The 19,817-nt window shown below is 42.3% G+C and overlaps 1 protein-coding gene across 1 annotated transcript in view; it reads left to right on the forward strand.

Moving 5' to 3' along the window:
* The window catches only part of HIP1R (huntingtin interacting protein 1 related), a 227,164-nt gene that overhangs the window by 143,252 nt on the left and 64,095 nt on the right, over window positions 1-19,817 (forward strand). The window contains exons 16-17 of the mRNA XM_077461870.1: window positions 16,292-16,408; window positions 18,776-18,877. Of these exons, the coding sequence (XP_077317996.1) occupies window positions 16,292-16,408; window positions 18,776-18,877 (219 nt within the window). The remainder of the gene's footprint in view (window positions 1-16,291; window positions 16,409-18,775; window positions 18,878-19,817) is intronic.

Below are 19,817 nucleotides of genomic sequence, written 5' to 3' on the forward strand. Positions count from 1 at the left end.
GCCAAACTCAGCAGCAGCCCACGCCAGTGGAGGGGCTGCCCAAGAACACAGCAGTGGAGCTCTTCAAGCCGCTGCTACGGCGGGACGGGACCTGGACTGCACACCCCTGAAACGGAGGCGAGGATCCCTGCTGTAATCCACCGGAGCACAAGAAGAGGCTGACAGAAGGTGCTACACAGACGACAGAGCGGTAAGATAAGCAGCAGGAGGGGGAAGCAAGGGGAGTCTCTGCTGAGTTTCTGCTGGATTGGTGAGAGGTGAGAGGCATGGACACGGACGCTATACTAGAGAAGGGGAGATACCCCTAGGTAAATTGGAGCCTATCCTGCCCTACCCCCCTTTGCCTTAAGGATTAACTTGATCTGACAGAGCAATATAAGGAATGGCTGCTTGAGCTGGTTCTACATCTTTACTGGTGAAATAACTCAATTACAGGAATTATCTGCTACCAGGGGAGGGAAAAGGAAAAAATAGTGCTAACTAAAGGGCGTTTTCCCAGAAACCCTCCCCCCCTGGCTATAGGGGACAGCTTCTTTTGTATACAATCACCCATACAAAGTCTGCAAGAGGAAATCTGTTATGTTACCAACAATAGTCGCTGTGGGAGTTTAAATGCTGCTGTAAGAGACCCTACCGCTGACAAGCTGATTTACACTCTCCTGATTTTTTTTATGGGAAACATACTGTATGGTTTAAAGAATGTATAATATGAGTGTATCCTATAGTCTGCTAATTAATACTAGTAGTCCAATATAAAGAGGAGGAAGTAGCGGATCATAAGGAAAAAGGAAGAAGAGAAAAAACTTTCCTCACTTTTTTTTTATTTTTTTCTTTTTCCGGGTATCTCGATTTGAACAACACCTGAGACATCATGATAGAGGACTCATCGGTTATTGTATAACCCTTTGTTTTGTTTTTTTTCTTTTTTTTCTTTTTTTTTTGTTTTGTTTTGTTTTGTTGGACATTTTGGTCATTTGGGTTGATAAAATTCAATTGGTACTGACCACCCCCAAATGTAATAACATAATAACACTGTGATTGTTGTTTTTGTGGTAGGGTTTTTTTTTTTTTTTTTTTTTTTTTTGGGGGAGCTATCTAAAGTGGCTGTAAAGATTTAGGCCGATATTTTTGATAGGAGGAAGGGAATCAAATTTTGAGAGGGCTGCCAGGATGAGAGGGAAAGCAGGCAAGACAAATAAACAAGTAACCCCCGCCGCAAGCCCGGTCGGAATTCAAAAATATATGGCCGCAAACACTAGCATAAGAGCAGAAGAAGAGTCTGGTAGCCCCAGGATGGAAAAACTGCTCCGCCCGGGCCCTAGCAGACAGAGGGGAGAAGATAGCAGAGGGACAAAAAACCCGGTCGTTAAGGCAACTGAACTTAAAAAAAAAAATAGCGCGAACTTACACAGGGGGGATAGCAGCCAGAATGAAGCTCAAGGAAGGGAGGGACTAGAACATCTAGAGGCAGGAGAAAGGAGTCAGGATGGACAAAGGGAATTCGACCAGCCCCCACAGATTAGAGAGATGCTCTCAGAGATGTTCATGAGAATGGAGATCTCTCTAAGGGCAGATATTGCAACTATAAGGGAGGACATAGGTTTGGTCTTGGGGAGAGTTGAGGAGGTGGAAAACAAAGTAGAGGCCCAGGAGCACAGAATAGATGGAATCTTAGAGCAGGTAACAGCCCTCCGTAGGGGAAATAGAACAATTAGATACAAATTAGAAGACCAGGAGAACAGAAGCAGAAGGAAGAACATACGAATAAAAGGTCTCCCTGAGACAATTAGCGCATCTGCCCTTGGAGAGATAGCCCAACAGATTCTCAATCCCTTATTAGATAGAGAAGCTATAACCCCATTGAAGCTAGATAGAATACACAGGATGACACGACCTCTTGGAGTTAGATCAGAAGCCCCACGAGATGTCATAGCGAGATTCCACCATGTAGCGGAAAAAATGCAGGTAATGAGAAAAGTTAGAACACAGCCAGGGGTGTTCTACGGAGACGTGGAATTGCAGATTTACTCCGACTTAGCGGGGGAGACGCTTGGAAGAAGGAGACGGTTGAAACCGCTAACGGAACTATTGAGAGCAGCCGACATCCCATATCAGTGGGGTTTTCCGGCATGCCTCATAGGGAAGAAAGACGGTCGATCTGCGGTTCTACGTTTCCCGGAGGACCTACAAGAATTTTGTGAACAGTTAGGGATACATCCTGCTCCACAGATAGAATGGGACACTGAAGAGGTTCTAGGGGGTGAGAGGAGTAGGACCCAAAGGACTATTAGACAGGATAGGCCGAGCGATTGGAGTCGAAAGAATCCAATTACCTGAAGCTGAGATAAATTTGAACAGGGGACTAAGAGGAGGAGGGAGGAGGGGAGGAGAGGGGGGAGGCTTGGGGGAGTTTCGGACGGACATGGGGGCGAACCCCAGGGATACTATGGGGGAGAGGAGACCACCGACACTGGCCTACCAGTCCCATAGGTTTAACATGAAAAGGGGAGTCCTACCCAGTCTCACGAGACGTTTTGTTATAGGACAAGGGGAGGGAGGGGGGAGGGAGGGGGGTTTTGGTTTTTTGGGGGTTTTTTATGGGATCTCACTCGGTCCTTCTACAGGGGTAGCAGGTATGGTCACCAACGGGTTCACTAGACGCTCCAAAAAGAGAGGGAGAATGCCCCTTGGAAGAGAGGTATGGGGATAGTTAACGTTATTACTTATAATGTAAGGGGCTTAAATACAAAAATGAAAAGACATAGAATAAACGATGAGTTGCAGCATATGGAGGCAAATATAGCATGTCTCCAGGAGACGCACTTAACATGCACTTCAGGGGTCAGACTGAATTCGATTGATTTCCCGGTATGGATTTATGGGGATTCCCCATCCTCGTACTCCAGAGGGGTTGCAATAGGCTTCAGTAAAACAACGAGGTTTAATTTAGAGGAGCGACTGGTGGATCCGGAGGGACGATACCTGTGTTTAAAAGGAATGTTGTTTAACCTTAAATGCACAATTGTAAACATTTATGCCCCAAACGAGAATGCGGACATATTCCTAAGGAAAATATTGAACAAATTAGAGGATTTTAAAGAGGGGAAATTAATTCTTGCTGGAGATCTTAACTGGAGTGTAAACCCTAAAATTGATACTTCAGCGGGAGGCCCAAGGACATCGGTACATAAGCAGAGAATGTTTTTAAGGGCGCTGGCTGCATTCCAACTACAGGATACCTGGAGAGTACTTCACCCAAAGGATAGGGATTACTCATGCTTCTCCTCGGTCCATGGTTCCTTCTCTCGAATAGACTATATCTTCCTGGAGCATTCATTTCTGAAAGCACTTAAGAAGGCGGAAATAAAAGTTAGAACTGTGTCAGATCATGCACCAGTTATGATTGGGTTGGAGATAGGAGAGGATCATGGACCGAGGTTGAATTGGAGATTGAATGAATCTCTGTTACAGGATAAGGATTCTGTAAGTAAGGTTGAGAGGGAGATAGAACAGTTCTTCAGATTAAACGATACACCGGGAATTTCAAGCCCTATACTATGGGAAACGCATAAAGTGGTAATAAGAGGGGTATTAATAGGGATTGGAGCAGGAAAAAAGAGAGAGAGAGAGAGGAGGAAAACCCTACTGTATGAAGAAATCCAGAGATTGGAGCTGGGTAGCAGACCAAGGGGACTACACGATACCCAGGATCTAGTAAAAAAAAAGAGAGAACTAGAAGACTACCTAGAACAGGACAGGAGGGCCGCCTATCACATTCTGGGAACAGAGATGTATCAATGGGGAAACAAAGCCGGTAAATGGCTGGCCAAGAGGGTGAAGGATAAGAAAAGCAGAACCTTTATCCCAAAAGTAAGAAATGAGGCGGGGGACATACAAAATATGCCGGAGGATATAGTGAACACGTTCTATACATATTACAAAGCCCTATATAATATTCAACAGGAAACCTTAGAGAATGGAGGCCGGGATGCAATAAAGGACTATTTGAAAGGGATAGATATCCCCAAGGCTAAACAAATGGAAATGGAAGCACTAGAAGCCCCAATATCAAAGTTGGAAGTCGAATGGGCGATCAAAAATACAGCTAAGGGAGGGTGCCCCGGGCCAGATGGTTTCCCGATATCATACTACAAGGAATTTCAAAAACAGCTGGCCCCAAAATTATGCGCGTATTTTAATGCAGTGGGGAGGGATGGAAAATTTCGAGAAGAGACACTACTGGCGCATGTGGTCCTGATCTTGAAAGAGGCAAAGGATCCGTTGGCAGTGGAAAGCTACAGGCCAATTTCCTTGCTAAATTCAGATATTAAACTCTTTGCAAAAATTATCTCTGAACGATTAAGACCTCATGTCCCAGAGTGGATACAGCAGGATCAGGTAGGTTTTACTCAGGGGAGAGAAGGTCGGGATAACGTATTAAAGACCATTATGCTAAGCCAGGAAACCATAAGACAGAAGACCCCCTCGATACTCATGTCTATAGATGCTGAAAAGGCATTTGACAGGGTTAGTTGGGGATTCTTATTCGAAGTGTTGGAGCGATATGGATTGGGACAGAGGATGAGAGGGTGGATAGAAGCTTTGTATACTAAGCCTAAAGCTAAAATAAGAATAAACGGGACCCTGTCCTGCCCCCTTGAACTGTGCAACGGGACAAGACAGGGCTGCCCGCTCTCCCCAATACTATTCATTCTGGCACTAGAACCCCTCCTGACTGCTATTAGGAAGAATCAAAACATCCAGGGAATACGGGTAGATGAGAGGGATTATCGGGTTGCTGCTTTTGCAGACGATCTTCTGCTCTATATCTCTAGCCCGGAGACCTCTATACCGGCGATTATGGAAGAACTAAAAAAATATGGGAAAGTCTCCAATTTTAAGGTTAACGCAACTAAATCCGAAATTCTAAACTTAAATATACCAGTAGAAGAACAGAGAACCCTACAAACTAAATACCCTTTTAGATGGAGTGGGAGGGAATTGGCCTACTTAGGAATAAAGCTTACAGCAGGGATGGGGGACTTGTATGAGGCTAATTATATCCCCCTACTGAACAAAATTAAACAGCATTTAGATAGGATCCAATACAAAGCTTTATCATGGATAGGGAGAATAAATATAGTTAAAATGTTTATTTTACCAATCTTTACTTACATATGTCAAATGGTCCCCATATTATTACCACAGGGATATCTTAATAAATTAAAAATGATGATTAAAAGATTCATATGGAAAAAAAAAGCGGCGAGGGTGGCCCTTAATACTTTGATAAGAAGTAAAGTCAGAGGAGGATTAGCAATGCCCGATTTCAAAAAGTACTACGAGGCCATAGCAATCTCACGAATCACAGACTGGACACACAATAAAAAGGGGAAGGATTGGGTGGAATTAGAAATGAAGTTAAGCAGAAGGGAATTAGGGGAGATAATATGGATACCCGCAAAATATAGAGAATTAGGGATCAGCACAAATTTATTGACAAAAGGGTCACTGCGAATATGGGACACAATAAATAAGAGACACAAGTGGGAACACAACTCACCATTTATGCCATTACTAGACACTAAATTTTTTTTACCAGGGCAAGAGGAATATGTATATTATAGCAGATGGGCTAAGAAAGATAAAATTAAATTACAAGAGGTTATGGAAGGGAATAGGGTATGCACATACGAGGAATTAATAGAAAAGTGGGGGCACAAGCCTTTAGATAAGTGGAGATATTCACAATTATATTATTTTATTCAGTCTTTAACACAACCACTACGAGGACCGGAGCAACTTAGACCTCTGGAGAAGCTAATAGGGAACCCTCAATGCGTTGTAAAAAGGATCTCAAAAATATATGACATCTTAATAGAGGTAGAAGAGCAAAAACACCCCCCCTATATGGAGAAGTGGGAAAATGAACTGGGACCGCTGAATAATGATCTCCATAGAAATAGGATTATTAGACGAACGTACTCGGTGGCCAAAGACCTTCAAACTAGAGAGATGTCATATAAACTTTTAACAAGGTGGTATATAACTCCACAGCAAGGAAATAAAATTAGTAGCGAGACCCCCGCAACATGCTGGAGAGGCTGCTCAGCGGTGGGGACCTTTGCTCATATATGGTGGGATTGCCCTAAGATACAGATATTTTGGGAGAAAATTATAAAAGCTATCTTTGAAATAACAGGGGAAGGGATTAGAAGAGACCCATGGGTTTGCTTATTCCACGACTCGGAAAAAGGAGAGAGAGAGTATGGGTACTCCCTGGTTCCTGGTCTATTGAACTCCGCTAAGGCACTGATCCCGCGTAGATGGAGGAAACCCGACCCCCCCTCGATGAAGGAGTGGGTAGAAAGGTTAGAAAGGACACGAAATATTGAAGAGACAATCTATAAACTGGATAACCTAGAAGGGAGATATCAATATAAATGGCGACCGTGGATACAATTTGGAAAAACTGAAGGTTATTTAAGGCTGCTTGACTGTTAGTAAAGAAGAAGGGAAAAAGCAGAAAGAGGGGAAAACAAGACAGAGAAGGAAAAAATGGAAAAGGCCCGGGGAAGGGACCGAGTGAGAGGGGTGGGGAGGGAGGGATAAGGGAGAACATTCTTAAAAGAAATGTTGTTGGACCTATCAATATGTTGAATAGCTTATGTTTGTATACTTTGAAAAATCTGAAAATAAAGAATAATTAAAAAAAAGATTTCACCTTTTCATGTCAAAGTGCACTCTACTAGAGCAGTTAGTGCTTCTGGGGCAGTGCATCACAAGCCTTCATGGCTCGTATAGGTCCTCAAGTCTGTTGGTGCCCTACAGGCTTTGTCTCTCTCCCCTCAAATAGCATTGATATGGGACGTCCCACATAGTAATTACTATGGTGCTCTGTGTCACGTGATGTACAATAAAGAAAATAGGATTTTATTTTTTTTAAATCAGAGGACACAGAGCCATAGTAATAACTATGTGGGTTATATCGGCATATCAGGTGCTGGACACTGGCACGCCCCTTAAGGCGTGAGCTTCCCCCATATAACCCCTCCCATTACTGGGAGTCCTCTGTTTTTTTGCCAGTGTCTAAGGTGTTGGGCACGTGTAAGGATGTGTGTACTGAGCTCCACGGGCAGTAATCCTTTGATGCGAGCCAGCCATCCTGACCGTCCCCGTTCTGATGTCTCCGTAATGGACTAAATGAAGAGTACCCGGGCCTCGTCTTACGAAGACATGAGGTTTTGCTTGTGAATGCTTTTAAGCTGGGCCCTGGGATCCAGTACTTTTTCGTAGTAAGGCCAATAAAAGTTTACTGGCAGGGTCTTCTCGCAGGTCCAGGATTGCGGGATTACCTGAGTTGTACCCCTGTTCCTGAAGGTTTCCTTTCAAGGTCTCGGAGCCTACCGTGAAGGGCGAAGATTGGGCTTTTTATCTCTGATAAAGCCCTGCGGCGGAAAGGTAGGGGAGATTTTCTGCAAGGAATCTGTCCTTCCATGTATTTATGTTGTCATGTCATGTCTGTGTCACCACTGGAGGCTGTATTGAGCACTCACCATTCTGACCCTGGAAACAGCAGAAGCTTTCACTCTCCTCTCCGTTCAAACCAGCTCAGACCCTCGGGTATGGAGGGGGGTCTGATCACTTCCTGGGCCCCCAGAGTGGCGGTTTTTGTTCCTTTGAATGCCAGCCCGCTGCCTCTTTTTTAATTAAATCGCAGCCGTTTGGTGACACAGGCATTTTCCTTTTGATTGACAACATTGTATTGTATATCTAGGATTAATAGCAGTTATTGTACTTTACTATAGCCTAGCAAGTGAAACATTCTTTTTCTGGTACTGCCTCTGCTTTGTACTGTAAGCTATGAGTGACAAAGGGACCAGGATACTAAGAGTTCTAAGGGGTTAATGGTATGCAACAAAATAAAAACCCTTCCAAAAAAATGTCTGTCTTCCTCCCCGGGAGGTAAAAAGAAAAATACGGCCAGTCAGATGAAGCCATCATGGGTAGAACAATTCTGTCCCTGTATTTCATACGAACAGGTTTTTCTTCTACCATTTAAAAGATTATTGCTATGATGTCTCTCCATAGTAGGACTAAACATAGCAGATTCCCATCTAGTTCTCTGGGCCCTTTTGTTGAGGTGCAGGAGGCTGGGGATCAGGTAGATCTTCCCAAATATTGGAAGATACTTATTTTTCCTCTTCAGAGGATCCTAACAGGGAGGGAGTAGCTGCACAAGTCAGGTGTTAGTCTACTCCCTTAACCCTTTTGTTGCCTGCCACAGGCTCTTGAGGTATCTACCTCTAATAGGGTTCATTTGAACCTCCCCCACCTGAGAGTCCATTTAACATGGTGTCCTATGGAACAGGTTCGGTAGTGCAAATCTGCAAAATACAATAAACACTAAAAATGAATAGCTATGTATTCTGAATGGGAAAAATTTTATGAAAGAAATGGGAGGGTTCCACCTATTAATGCTGCAATCACCTCAGTGAGCAGAGTCTCACATGTCCAGTAGATAATGCACTGATGTTAAAGGATCCAGCAAGTTAAGGTTGAATTTTCCTTTTAAAGACAAGATGTCTTTTGCAGTTCTGGCTGCAATTTGAGTAGCTCAGTCCATTAACCCTTTAACGTCTGCTCCACTATTGTGGTGGAGCATATTTTGAGTCATGCCAATGCATTGGAATGTGGACTCCAAGGGGTTAAGGAACAGGTGTGAGATACCTGAAAGTTCTGCCTGATCAGCAGGCCCGACATGGGGCTGGTGTATTTGACGTACTGTCTCTCACAGATGCTATGAAGGACTCCATCATTTAAGCCCTATGGCTTATACTTGGACTAGTTCATTTTTTCAGAGGTCCGTGGCTGAGATATTGGTCAGCCTAGGCATCAGGAGAAAACCCTTAGCCAGTCTGTGTCCCTTCCTGGGGTATGACTATTTAGAGTGGATAAGTACATCCAAAAGGGGTAAAGCTCTCTTTACCAGTAAAAGGAGGTTCAAACAGTTCTCCTTTTAATCATGCAGCCTCTCCTATGCCTGGGGTATCTGCCTTTAGGCGGTCTCAATCGTCAGAAGAGAATTCCCAGGGGTAGCACCAGGATCTTGGGGGAAGAAAACCCATGAAGCAGAATGCTAAGGCTTTCTCGTGAAGGAGCACACCCACTTGTTTGAGCGGAAAGGTCCTGCGATTCTCAGTCTGGCAGGAACAATGTTAAGAGCAGAGTGATTTCTGCAATTTTTTTTTTTTCTAGGTTACATCTAGAATTTCAAGAGCCCGGATGGCCCAGTCGGCTTTCGATCCGAGGGTCCAGGTTTAGGGTCCTGTTTGGGTGCTGCCTGTGGGGTCCTTGGGGCTGCTGATGCGGCAGTCTTATGCAAGAGTGTCCGTCTCCTCAAAGAATGCTCCTAAGGTTCCAGAAAAAAAGGGGAGAAAGAAAGAAGTCTCTTTCTGGTTTCTGGATCAGCTGTTATCCCAGTTGGTGATATCAGAGATTCCCTTAGTGGAACAGGGGTTTTTGGCTCAAACCTTTTAAGGTCCCAGAGCCAAGCAGAGAGGTAAGACCCACTCTAGATCTCGGAGATCTGAATCGACACTTAAACATCCGATCCTTTCATAATTCGATCGGCTGTGTCCATCCTGCAAGGAGGGGAGTTGCATATCTCCATGTGCCAAAGTTTCCCACTTACCAGAAATCTCTGGGCTTAGCCACAGCACTACGAGTGTTCTGAAAGATTCTGGCACCTCCTTTAGCCAGGTTAAAGGCTCAAGGCATAGCGGTCATAGCCTATTAGAAGATCTACTTTGAATAGATCATTCAGTCTCAGGTCTATAACCAGAGTCTGATCTCAGCTGTAGATGACTGAGATCTCTAGGTTGGTTTCTCAGCCTAGGAAGATTCTCCTTAAAACCATCGAGGTTACTTGGGGGCTGGTTATAGATACCATACAGAAGAAGGTATTCTTACCCCAGACGTCGTGTATCAGTTCCATTGTAGGACTAATTCAACTTATCAGGAAAGGAATTTTCCTTCATTTTGGCTGCAGGAGATTTTTAGGGGAAATGGTGGCCTCCTTCAAGGCCATCCCTTACGTGCAGTTTTATTCAAAGACTGCTTCAAGACCATCCTGTTGGTCTGGAATAAAGAAGATTCAGGCCTTGTTTGTTTCCAATACGCTTGGCTCCCGACATAGGTCAGAGCCTAAATTGTTGGTTGTTATCCAGCAGGAGGGAAAATATTTATTCTACAAGGTGTTAACAACAGATGCCAGCCTTCTAGGCTGGGGAGCAGCCCTGGAAGAAGATTCTGTCCAGGGGAGATGGTCCAGGTTAGAGGACCTTGCCTATCAACTTTGTTGGAAGTTTCAGGCAGTACATCTGGCCATAGAATCTTGGCGGTCAGATTACGGGACTGTCCTGACAGGATTCAGTCTGACAGAGCCATGGCGGTGGCTTACATCAGAACACAACACTCCTTGCCTATCGGCAATTTTAATATTTCAGGCGTACTACTTGAGACGCCAACAATTATTTCTGGGAGAATGATCTCTTCACCCCGACATCTTCCTAGCAATATGTCAGATGGGGTACTCCGGACATGGACCTAGTCGCATCCACATTCATTAGTAAGGTCGACAACTTTGTCAAACAAGGGGTCCGCTAGCAGGCGGAACAGACACATTAATCTTCCCAGGGGATCAGTTCTCACTGATCTATGCATTTCCTCCAGCTCTGCTACTTCCGCGCCTTCTCCGCAGGATTAAGCAGGAACAGGAGGAGGTGATTCTGGTGGCCCCAGCAGGTCCCAGAAGATCTGAATTTATCGAGTTCAAAAGGAGGGCAGTTGAAGTCCTTTGGACTCTGCCATTATAACCAGACATTCTTGCACAGGGTCCGGTATTTCATCTTACTTTATGTACAAGGAGTTTAACAGGTTTGACTATTGAATCCCACTCTATAAAAGATCGTGGGTGATCTCCTTCAGTAGTGTCTATTTTGACTAATGCCAGGAAGCCCGCTTCCAGAATCGCTTACTATAGAATCTGGAAGGCATAGGTTTCTTGGTATGGATCCAGGGGTTGGCACCCTAGGAGGTATGTCAATAGGCAGGATTCCTGCATATGAGATCTGAAATGGAGCTGGTCTGGACTTTTATCAAGAGCCAGATCGAGGCCGATATCAATGTCTTTTCCTACGGCCTCTTGCTTCCCACTCTTGGTGCGTAGTTTATTCAGGGGTTAACACGGTTTATTCCCCCTATTAAGGCACCTCTAAATCCTTAGGATTTAAGATTGGTCTTGTCGGCTTTGTTAAATCGGCCGTTTGAACATTACGAGAAATTTTCTTGGTTCTTTGACGAGAAAGATAATCTTTTTGCTTGCCATTTCTTCTGCTAGAAGAGTATTGGAACTAACGGCTCTGTCTTATAAGAGCCATATTTCATCATGTATAAGGACGAGGTGATCTGATGTCCTCATCCTGAACTCTTACCAAAAGTGGTAACAGGTTTTCATTTAAACCAAGATATTATTATTCCTCCTTTCTCCCCAGAAACCTTAAGAGAAAGCACTACAGTATCTTGATGTGGTAAGAGCAATCGGAATCTATTTAAGGGCGACCGCTCAGGTTCGCAAAACACAGGTTTTGTTTGTACTGCCAGAGGGTCCAAGATATGGACAGGCAGCGTCAAGATCCACTATTTTCCAAATGGATTTGTCAAGTGATTGATCAAGCTTCAGCTTAAAGAAGAAAATTCTTCCTTCTCATATTAAGAGCACACTCATCCAGGGCGATTAGTGGCTCTTGGGTGGTGCATCATCAGGCCTCTATGGCTCAGATCTGTAAGACCGCAAACATTGGTCTTTGGTTCAGACGTTTATCCGATTTTTTTTTTTTTTTTGATTTTTGATTTTTTTTTATCGATATTAAAGGTCATGAGGAGATTGCCTTTGGGCATAGCATACACTGCAGGCTGCTGTATGAGTCCTCTGGCCTTCCTTGATTCTGTCTCCCCCCTTCAGTTGCCTTCAATAGTTATTACTATGGCTCTGTGTCCCCTCATGTAAGAAAAGAAAATAGGACTTTTAAAACAGCTTACCTGTAAAATCCTTTTCTTTGATGTACATTAAGGGACACAGAGGTCCCTCCCTTCTTCTTATACACTTTGATTGCTTGGCTATAAAACTGAGGACTCCCAGTAATGGGAGGGGTTATATGGGAGTTCACTCCTTAAGGGCCGTGCCAGTGTTCAGCACCTGATATGCCGATATAACCCACATAGTTATTACTATGGCTCTGTGTCCCCTGATGTACATCAAAGCAAAGGATTTTACAGGTAAGCAGTTGTAAAAATCACAGCTTACCTGTAAAATCCTTTTCTTGGAGTACATCATGTGACACAGGTCCCGCCCCTCTTCTGGGGTATATGTATATTGCTTTGCTACAAAAACTGAGGTGTTCCCAGTATGGGAGGGGTTATATAGGGAGGCAACTTCCTGTTTAGGGTGTGCCAGTGTCCATCACTTGAAGGTGGCCTATAACCCACATAGTAATTACTATGGTGTTCTGTGTCCTGTGATGTACTTCAAGAAAAGGATTTACAGGTAAGCTGTTATAAAAATCCTATTATCCCATAGAGTGGCTGATCTGACCAGTACAAAAAGGGTACAACACAAAAAAGAAAGAGATAAATGAAAAAATATTGAATAAGAAACATAAAAACTAAAATATAACATGAGATAGAATGTATGAATAGATTGTGCAGAAAAAGCTATAGATATAGTTCACATACATCTGATTGGAAGCCTAATTGATAAGGTTTAAAGTTAAGCGCCTGATTGAGGCCTGGTGGCTTTAAGATGGTAACTCTATCTTAGTGCACTCTAACAGCAACTTATTAAAATCCCCCCCCCCCCTCTGGAATTCGCAATTACATGCATACAAGTATTCAGATGAGCATCTTATTAAACTCTCCAATGACCGATTACTAACTGGCTGTTTGGCATTACATAATGGGAGCCTTTGCTCCATTACCTGGGAGGGATCCCTGTATGTGCTGTCTTGGGCTCATTTCCTCGTGGTTCCATCTGGTGCATGTCTGCGCTGCCCTCTCTGGCTAACAACTGATCACTTACTTATCCGTTATATGCAATATCTGTTTTTTTTATCATTTTGTAAACGTGACATATGATCTGTTTATGCCATAGATAGATACGTGAATTCACTTTTCTCTGCTCTATATGCATTTTTATGTTACTATATTAGTATAATATTTATATTGTAGAACTACTGCTACCCATTTGACATAAAACCTCTGAAGAAGGATTATAATTAGTCTGAAATATGGACGGTGTGTACGACAGCTAGCCCACCAGTATCCATGGGCAGTATGTGCCAGCCATACAGAATGCGTTATTTTGGGTGTTCTATATCATGCTCTTATAGTATTAATGCAGTTGTGAATATATGATGATCGCCGTTGATTTGTACTATTTTATCATGTTATAATATATTTTTTACAAACATTTTGGTCTGCCTTTCAAAAAATCCATGAGGAGTTTTACCATGCTTTATGAACCAGGTGTTTTTTGTTCAAGTTTTCATTTGGATTTCAATACCGTAAACCCATAACCATTTCTTTAAAGTGATCCATGAGTACCTGAAAAGGACATGCACCTCACTAGCTTGCAAAATAGCAGATTCAAATTGCAAAGGCTGCTCCTCTTGGGAATACTTTCATTTACAATCCATCCTCTTGGGGCCATTAAAGCAGCTTTCTATGTAGGCACTCAGTGAATGGAAGGAGCCAGGTTCGCTGGCGGGGAACCCCATAAGAGGAGGTTTGGGCCGCTCTGTGCAATGGAATTGCAGGTAAATAAAAACCTGTTTTGTTAAAAATAAATAAAGCATTTCCAATAACTTTAACCGCTTGAGATCCGCGCTATAGCCGAATGATGGCTACAGCGCGGAACTGCTTTGCCGGGACGACGTCTGTTGACGTCGTCCCATGCACGAGCGGCCTGCGTGCCCCCTAAGGGGGGCGCGCGGCGCGCTCTGTGATCAGCGAGTCTGAGACTCGCCTGATCACAGATCGGAGCAAGGGATCGATCCCGACCCCTTACCACGTGATCAGCTGTCAGCCAATGACATGTGATCACAACAGAGCCGGTAATAGGCTATTTTTCCTCCTCTCGCTGACAGAGCGAGGAGAAAAAAAACAGCCGATCACCGGCGGCCGTGAGAGGGACTTCAGTCCCGATCACAGCGAGCTGGGGCCAAGTCATCAGTGCCACCTAATTATAGCAAAAGTGCCACCCATCAGTACCACCCCTTAGTGCCCATAGTGCCACCTATCAGTGCCCACAATCTGCCTCAACAACAGTGCTGCACCTCATATGCCACATATCTGTGCCTATCAGTGTCATCTACCAGTGCCGCCCATCAGTGCCCAGCAGTGCCACCTATCGGAGCCACCTATCAGTGCCCATCAGTTCCATCTATCAGTGGTACCTATCCGTACCATCTTATCTGTGCCCATCTTTGCCCATCAGTGCTGCCTTATCTGTGCCTATCAGTACCGCCTTATCTGTGCCTATCAGTGCCCAGCAGTTGCCTCATCAGCGCATTTCAATGAAGGAGAAAAATTACCTGTTTGCAAAATTTTATAACAAACTATTAAACATGATTTTTTATTTTTTTTTGCATGTTTTTTTGTTTGTTTAGCAAAAAATAAAACTCCCAGCTGTAATTAAATACCACCAAAAGAAAGCTCTATTTGTCGGAAAAAAAATTATAAAAATTTCATTTGGGTACAGTGTTGTATGACCGCGCAATTGTCATTCAAAGTGCATCAGCGCTGAAAGCTGAAAATTGGTCTGGGCAGGAGGGGGGTTTAAGTGCCCAGTAAGCAACTCTGACAAACGCATCCTCCCGCTCCTTTTAACCAGGGAGGAATTCTCCACTGCCATGTTGCAATTTATGGAGAAAGTTGCAGTGATGATTAATGCCTCCAAATGCAGATGTCGCATTGTTCTCCAAGCCACCTCCTTCAGAGTCTGTACCGGCATAGGAGACAATGGGTAGAGCTCCCTATCTTTTATAAATGAGCGGGTCCAGGAGAAGTTTCAGTCTTCAGACATAACTTCTGAACTCATTGCGGTCCTTGTGAACATGGTAAATGTTTAAACTTGGTGAAACCTGCGTCTTCTACCCCAGGGTTCACCAGCCTAAGGTCCCATTCACACCTCGGCCATTTTCTGCTTGAAGCTCAAAAATGCTGAGGAAAAAACAAATCAATTATTCTCTATGGAGATGGTTTGCATCTCCATTCCAAATAGCTTGAAGCCAAACAAGTTCTGGAGCTTTTTTCGTCAAATTGGGCAGATTTGCGTGTTTTTGGCAAATTTTAATTTCCACAGAAATAAAAAGAAAACGCGCCATTCGTGTGTTTTGTTGCATGAATTTGGGCAATTTTTCTGCTCAAATGAAAAAAATTTAGAAAATAAAATGGCAATAATATATAAATGTAAAGTAAATACACAAATAACTAAAAATCATCATAAATTTAAATTAATAATATGTAATAAAGGATAAAGAACACCTAACTTTAAAAAAATATTCAAAAAGTTATTATATAAAAAAAATAAACACCAAAACCCGAAAAAAAATTTTTTATAATCTTTATTTATTTTGTGTTGGGGTGTGTGTTATTTTTTTTTGTAATGGTTACCTCTCCACTACTGGTAAAATTACCCTACATTTTACATTTATGTTATAGAAGTACACGGGTCCCACTCCTTTGCTATTTTAATCTCATGTTACTGCTTGCTACAAAACTGAGGCATGCTAAAAGTAGGAGGGGGGTATGCTAAGCTGTTCCACAGCTCTGGTTGGTTGCTAGTGTCCAATCTCCTGATGATGGCGGTGTTATCCCCACTTGCTCATTACCCTTATGCCCCCTAAGTAAAGTCCAAGAAAAATATTTTACATTTAAGTAAAAAAAATCCTATTTTAATCTCCCTTCCTGTTCCATCACCATATCAAGAAATAATTGGAAATCTCCCAAATGAGATGCAAACAGAAAAAAAAATAAACTGATGTTTTTTTTTTAAATCTTTCCTTACTCTATCTAGAATTGAATAAATGTATTGATAAAAATAAAGTGATTTTCCTGTGTTTTTACCTATATCTTTTAGGTTGGTGATAAAAAAAAATATTGAAAAAAAAATATCTTTTAATAATCTTTTAAAATATCATTTAAATAATTGTGTAATCTTGTTTTTATACAGAATGCTGACACCGCCAAGCAGTTAACAGTATCACAGCAAAACCAGGAGGAGGTGGCACGTATCAAAGAACAGCTGGAGTTTCAGATGGATCAAGTAAAGCGAGAATCTGAAATAAAGGTTAATTAAAAGAACTTCCATTTTTTAAATCATTAAGTGCTTGTTCCCATTTGCGTGCTACTTTGAATACATTGCTATAATGATATCGGATGCTGGTTACGACTTGCTTTTTAACTGTTTGCAAGATGGGGAATTGTCATCCATGTGTTCAGCATAATTCTGATTTATTAACTTTAGAGAGTTTCATCTTTTTGACCTTCTGTTTCTGGTTTTTATATTGCAGTGACTTCTCTAGTACCAGAAATGGCTTTGCTGTAAGACTTTTGCCCCCAAACTGACTTTCAGAGAGCATTGCAACACATGCCTTGTTTAACAGTTTTGCATATATCATAAAAAATCATCATCGTTGGTTAGCTCATGCACACGTTACTAGCACAATTATGGTTTGAATTTTCTTTATTATTGCATCCATGTGCTTAAAATGGTCACTGAAGCTGACTAAGCCACAGTTGACTACTTTGAATTGACTACTTTGCTTGTCCGGGTGCACTGTTAAGTCTAAAGCTCCTGTAACTAAGAAAAAATTACATGCTCCCATCCTAACTTTCAACAATAATCCATGCCTGGGAAACACCATGTCTGTTTTTCACTATAAGAATGAGAAAAGGTGTTTCTAAGTAATGTTCTAATTTTATAGTTTAAAATGTTTTACCCATTCCTCGGTAAGAAATACAATAATGGTCATGTTATGTCATAGCTCTAGTTTATCTATGTTTTCAGAGTATGTGTATCAGGAACTATCAAATTTATTTAAAGCGGAACTCTAGGCAGATGTAAAATACACAAATACGGTTTTCAAATGCATGCAGAATAAACATTCAAATATGAATTGGTTTTATCTTTTTGTAGTCCACTGTTCAGTTTGTACAACAAAGCTCATAGGAAGAAGAGAAGCAGCACAATGAGCCAATCTGGTGTGTTAGGTTGGCCAATCGATGAGCATTTCTTTTTTATTCAGCCAGCGGGTTCAATGTAAAAAAAAAAAGTGAACAGCTGCCACGATCCACACAAATTAGATGGATGAAGGAATCTCCCCACCCCCCTGCTGGGACATTGTATTCTGACAGCGGGACCTGGCACTGTCAGAATACATTGATCAGTGGTTGCTGCTGCTGATTAAGTTTTCCAATTTGTCCTTTCAGCAGAAGTTATCCTAACAGTTGACTTCTGTTGGTGAGGGATGGCCGTACACTGATCAACGTTCACCCAATTCCTGCTGAACTGGCTGTATTTCATCTTCTATGGCCAGCTTTACAGTGCTTAAAGCATGCTGAAGGGAGAGAGCAGAGTAACTCAAAGTGGTTGTAAAGGCAGAAGGTTTATTATCTCATTGTATTCTATACATTTAGATAAATAAAACCTTTGTGTAGCAGCCCCCCTAATACTTACCTGAGCCCCATCTCTATCCAGCAATGTGCACGAATGCCACAGCCATCCGGAACCCTTCCTCCTGATAGAGAGACAGCAGCGGCGCCATTGGCTCCCACTGCTGTCAATCAAAGTCAGTTAGCCAATCAGGGGAGGGAGGGGCGAGGCCAAAGCTTGCTATTGGGACACGCAACAGGAGGGAGGAGTCTGAAGAGCCATCCAGGGACCCGAGAATAGGAGGATCCAGGCTGCTCTGTGCAAAACCATTTCACAGACCAGGTAAGTATAACAACATGTTTATTATTTTTAAAGAAAAAAAAATGAAGCTTTAGTATCACAGCCTAGTACACACCACAACCCAGCAGGTTGAGCGTAAAAAAAACTGACAGTTTAAGTCAGAGCCACTGTACTAACAATCCGATGTTAGTACAACTATATATATATATATATATATATATATATATATATATATATATAATCGTATTTATGGGGGTATAACATGCACTTTTTTCCCCTTAAAATCAGGGGAAAATATTGGGTGCGTGTTATACGCCGATCCCCCGCCGATTTTGAGCCTGTGGGAGGCTTTCGCCCATTCTCGGCGGCCGAAAGCAGGACATCTGGCTCTGTATCTCGGCGGTGCCATATTTAAATGGCAAAGCTGAAAAAGACCCTAACAAGGCTGCAAATGACACTGATAAGGCTGCAATGATGGGCATTTAAATGTAAGTTTATTTATTTATTTTTTCCTTAAAATTCCCACCTAAACTTGGGGTGCGTGTTATATGCCGATAAATACGGTGTGTGTGTGTGTGTGTGTGTGTGTGTGTGTGTATATATATATATATAATAATTTATATTCGATTTTTTCCTGTTCTAATTTAATTTGCAATCTACTCAATTTACTACAGTTTCTTTATGGAAAATCCAAAATACCTAGACATTAAACTTGTCTGTTTACATGTTTTACATGTTTGCTTTTCTTCACATTTTTTACAGTTGGAAGAACAAACTTTTCAGATTGAACAGCTGAAAACCGAGGTTGAATCAAGAAAGGAAGAGCTGACAAGATTGCAGGAGTCTCTGGGAAGTAGTCAGCAGGTACATTACTCATGTCACTCATAACTGATTGGTAGTTCTGGTCTGTTAAGTCATCTTAGCTACTGTTAGTGTTTGTATCCGCTATGTGTTTAAAGGAGCTCTACCAAGCAAGTCTCATTCAATATATTGCTGTGTAGCTTTGCACAGCTGTGTATACACGCACACACTACATTTTACAGCAGTGTTTCTCAACTCCAGTCCTCAAGGTGCCCTAACAGGTAATGTTTTCAGGCTTTCCATTATTGTGTACAGGTGATTTTATCAGTTTCAGTGCCTTAGTAATTACCACAGCGGTTTAATCTGAGGGAAATCCTGAAAACATGACCTGTTGGGGCGCCTTGAGGACTTGAGTTGAGAGACACTGGTTTTCAGTAATGCAGGCATGTTCATGTAGTTAAAGCACTGTGCAAACTGTTGGTGCTATATAAATGTTGTATAACAATAACGGTGTGCAGCTAGTCGTTATGTGATTTATCCCCTCCTGTGTATGTACAGTATTTTAAGTTATAGGGGTGTAGAAAACTTAGCAACGCTCTTGGTAAATCATTTTAGTGTCTACTTCCAAATTTCCAAAATGTCAGTGGAAACCTACTTGCGGGGGCAGTCAATAACTGCTAATTTATTTGTGGAGCAAACTGGCATGCAGTGACGGGGGGGGGGGGGATTGTTCTGTCAATGTAAAAATACAACAGAAAAACACACATTCTTCTGAATAAGAGATACCTGCATTAAAAATAAACTTTCCCAATTGTACAAGACATTAGGCTTAGTCACAGATGACTGGGTAATATGCTGCTACCTTCAGGTGATTGGACACTGGCAGATAGAACTGTTAGGACCCCATGTAATCCTTTCCACTCAGCAACAATCCTCCATTTTTTTTTTGCTAGCAGTGGATGTCTTCCAATTGATGGGGATTATTGATTCTTTTCTTCCTGAA

The sequence above is a fragment of the Lithobates pipiens genome, unplaced genomic scaffold (assembly GCF_037356315.1).
Source record: "Lithobates pipiens isolate NorthernLeopardFrog02 unplaced genomic scaffold, aLitPip1_a1.2 Scaffold_3, whole genome shotgun sequence".
Taxonomy (NCBI): domain Eukaryota; kingdom Metazoa; phylum Chordata; class Amphibia; order Anura; family Ranidae; genus Lithobates; species Lithobates pipiens.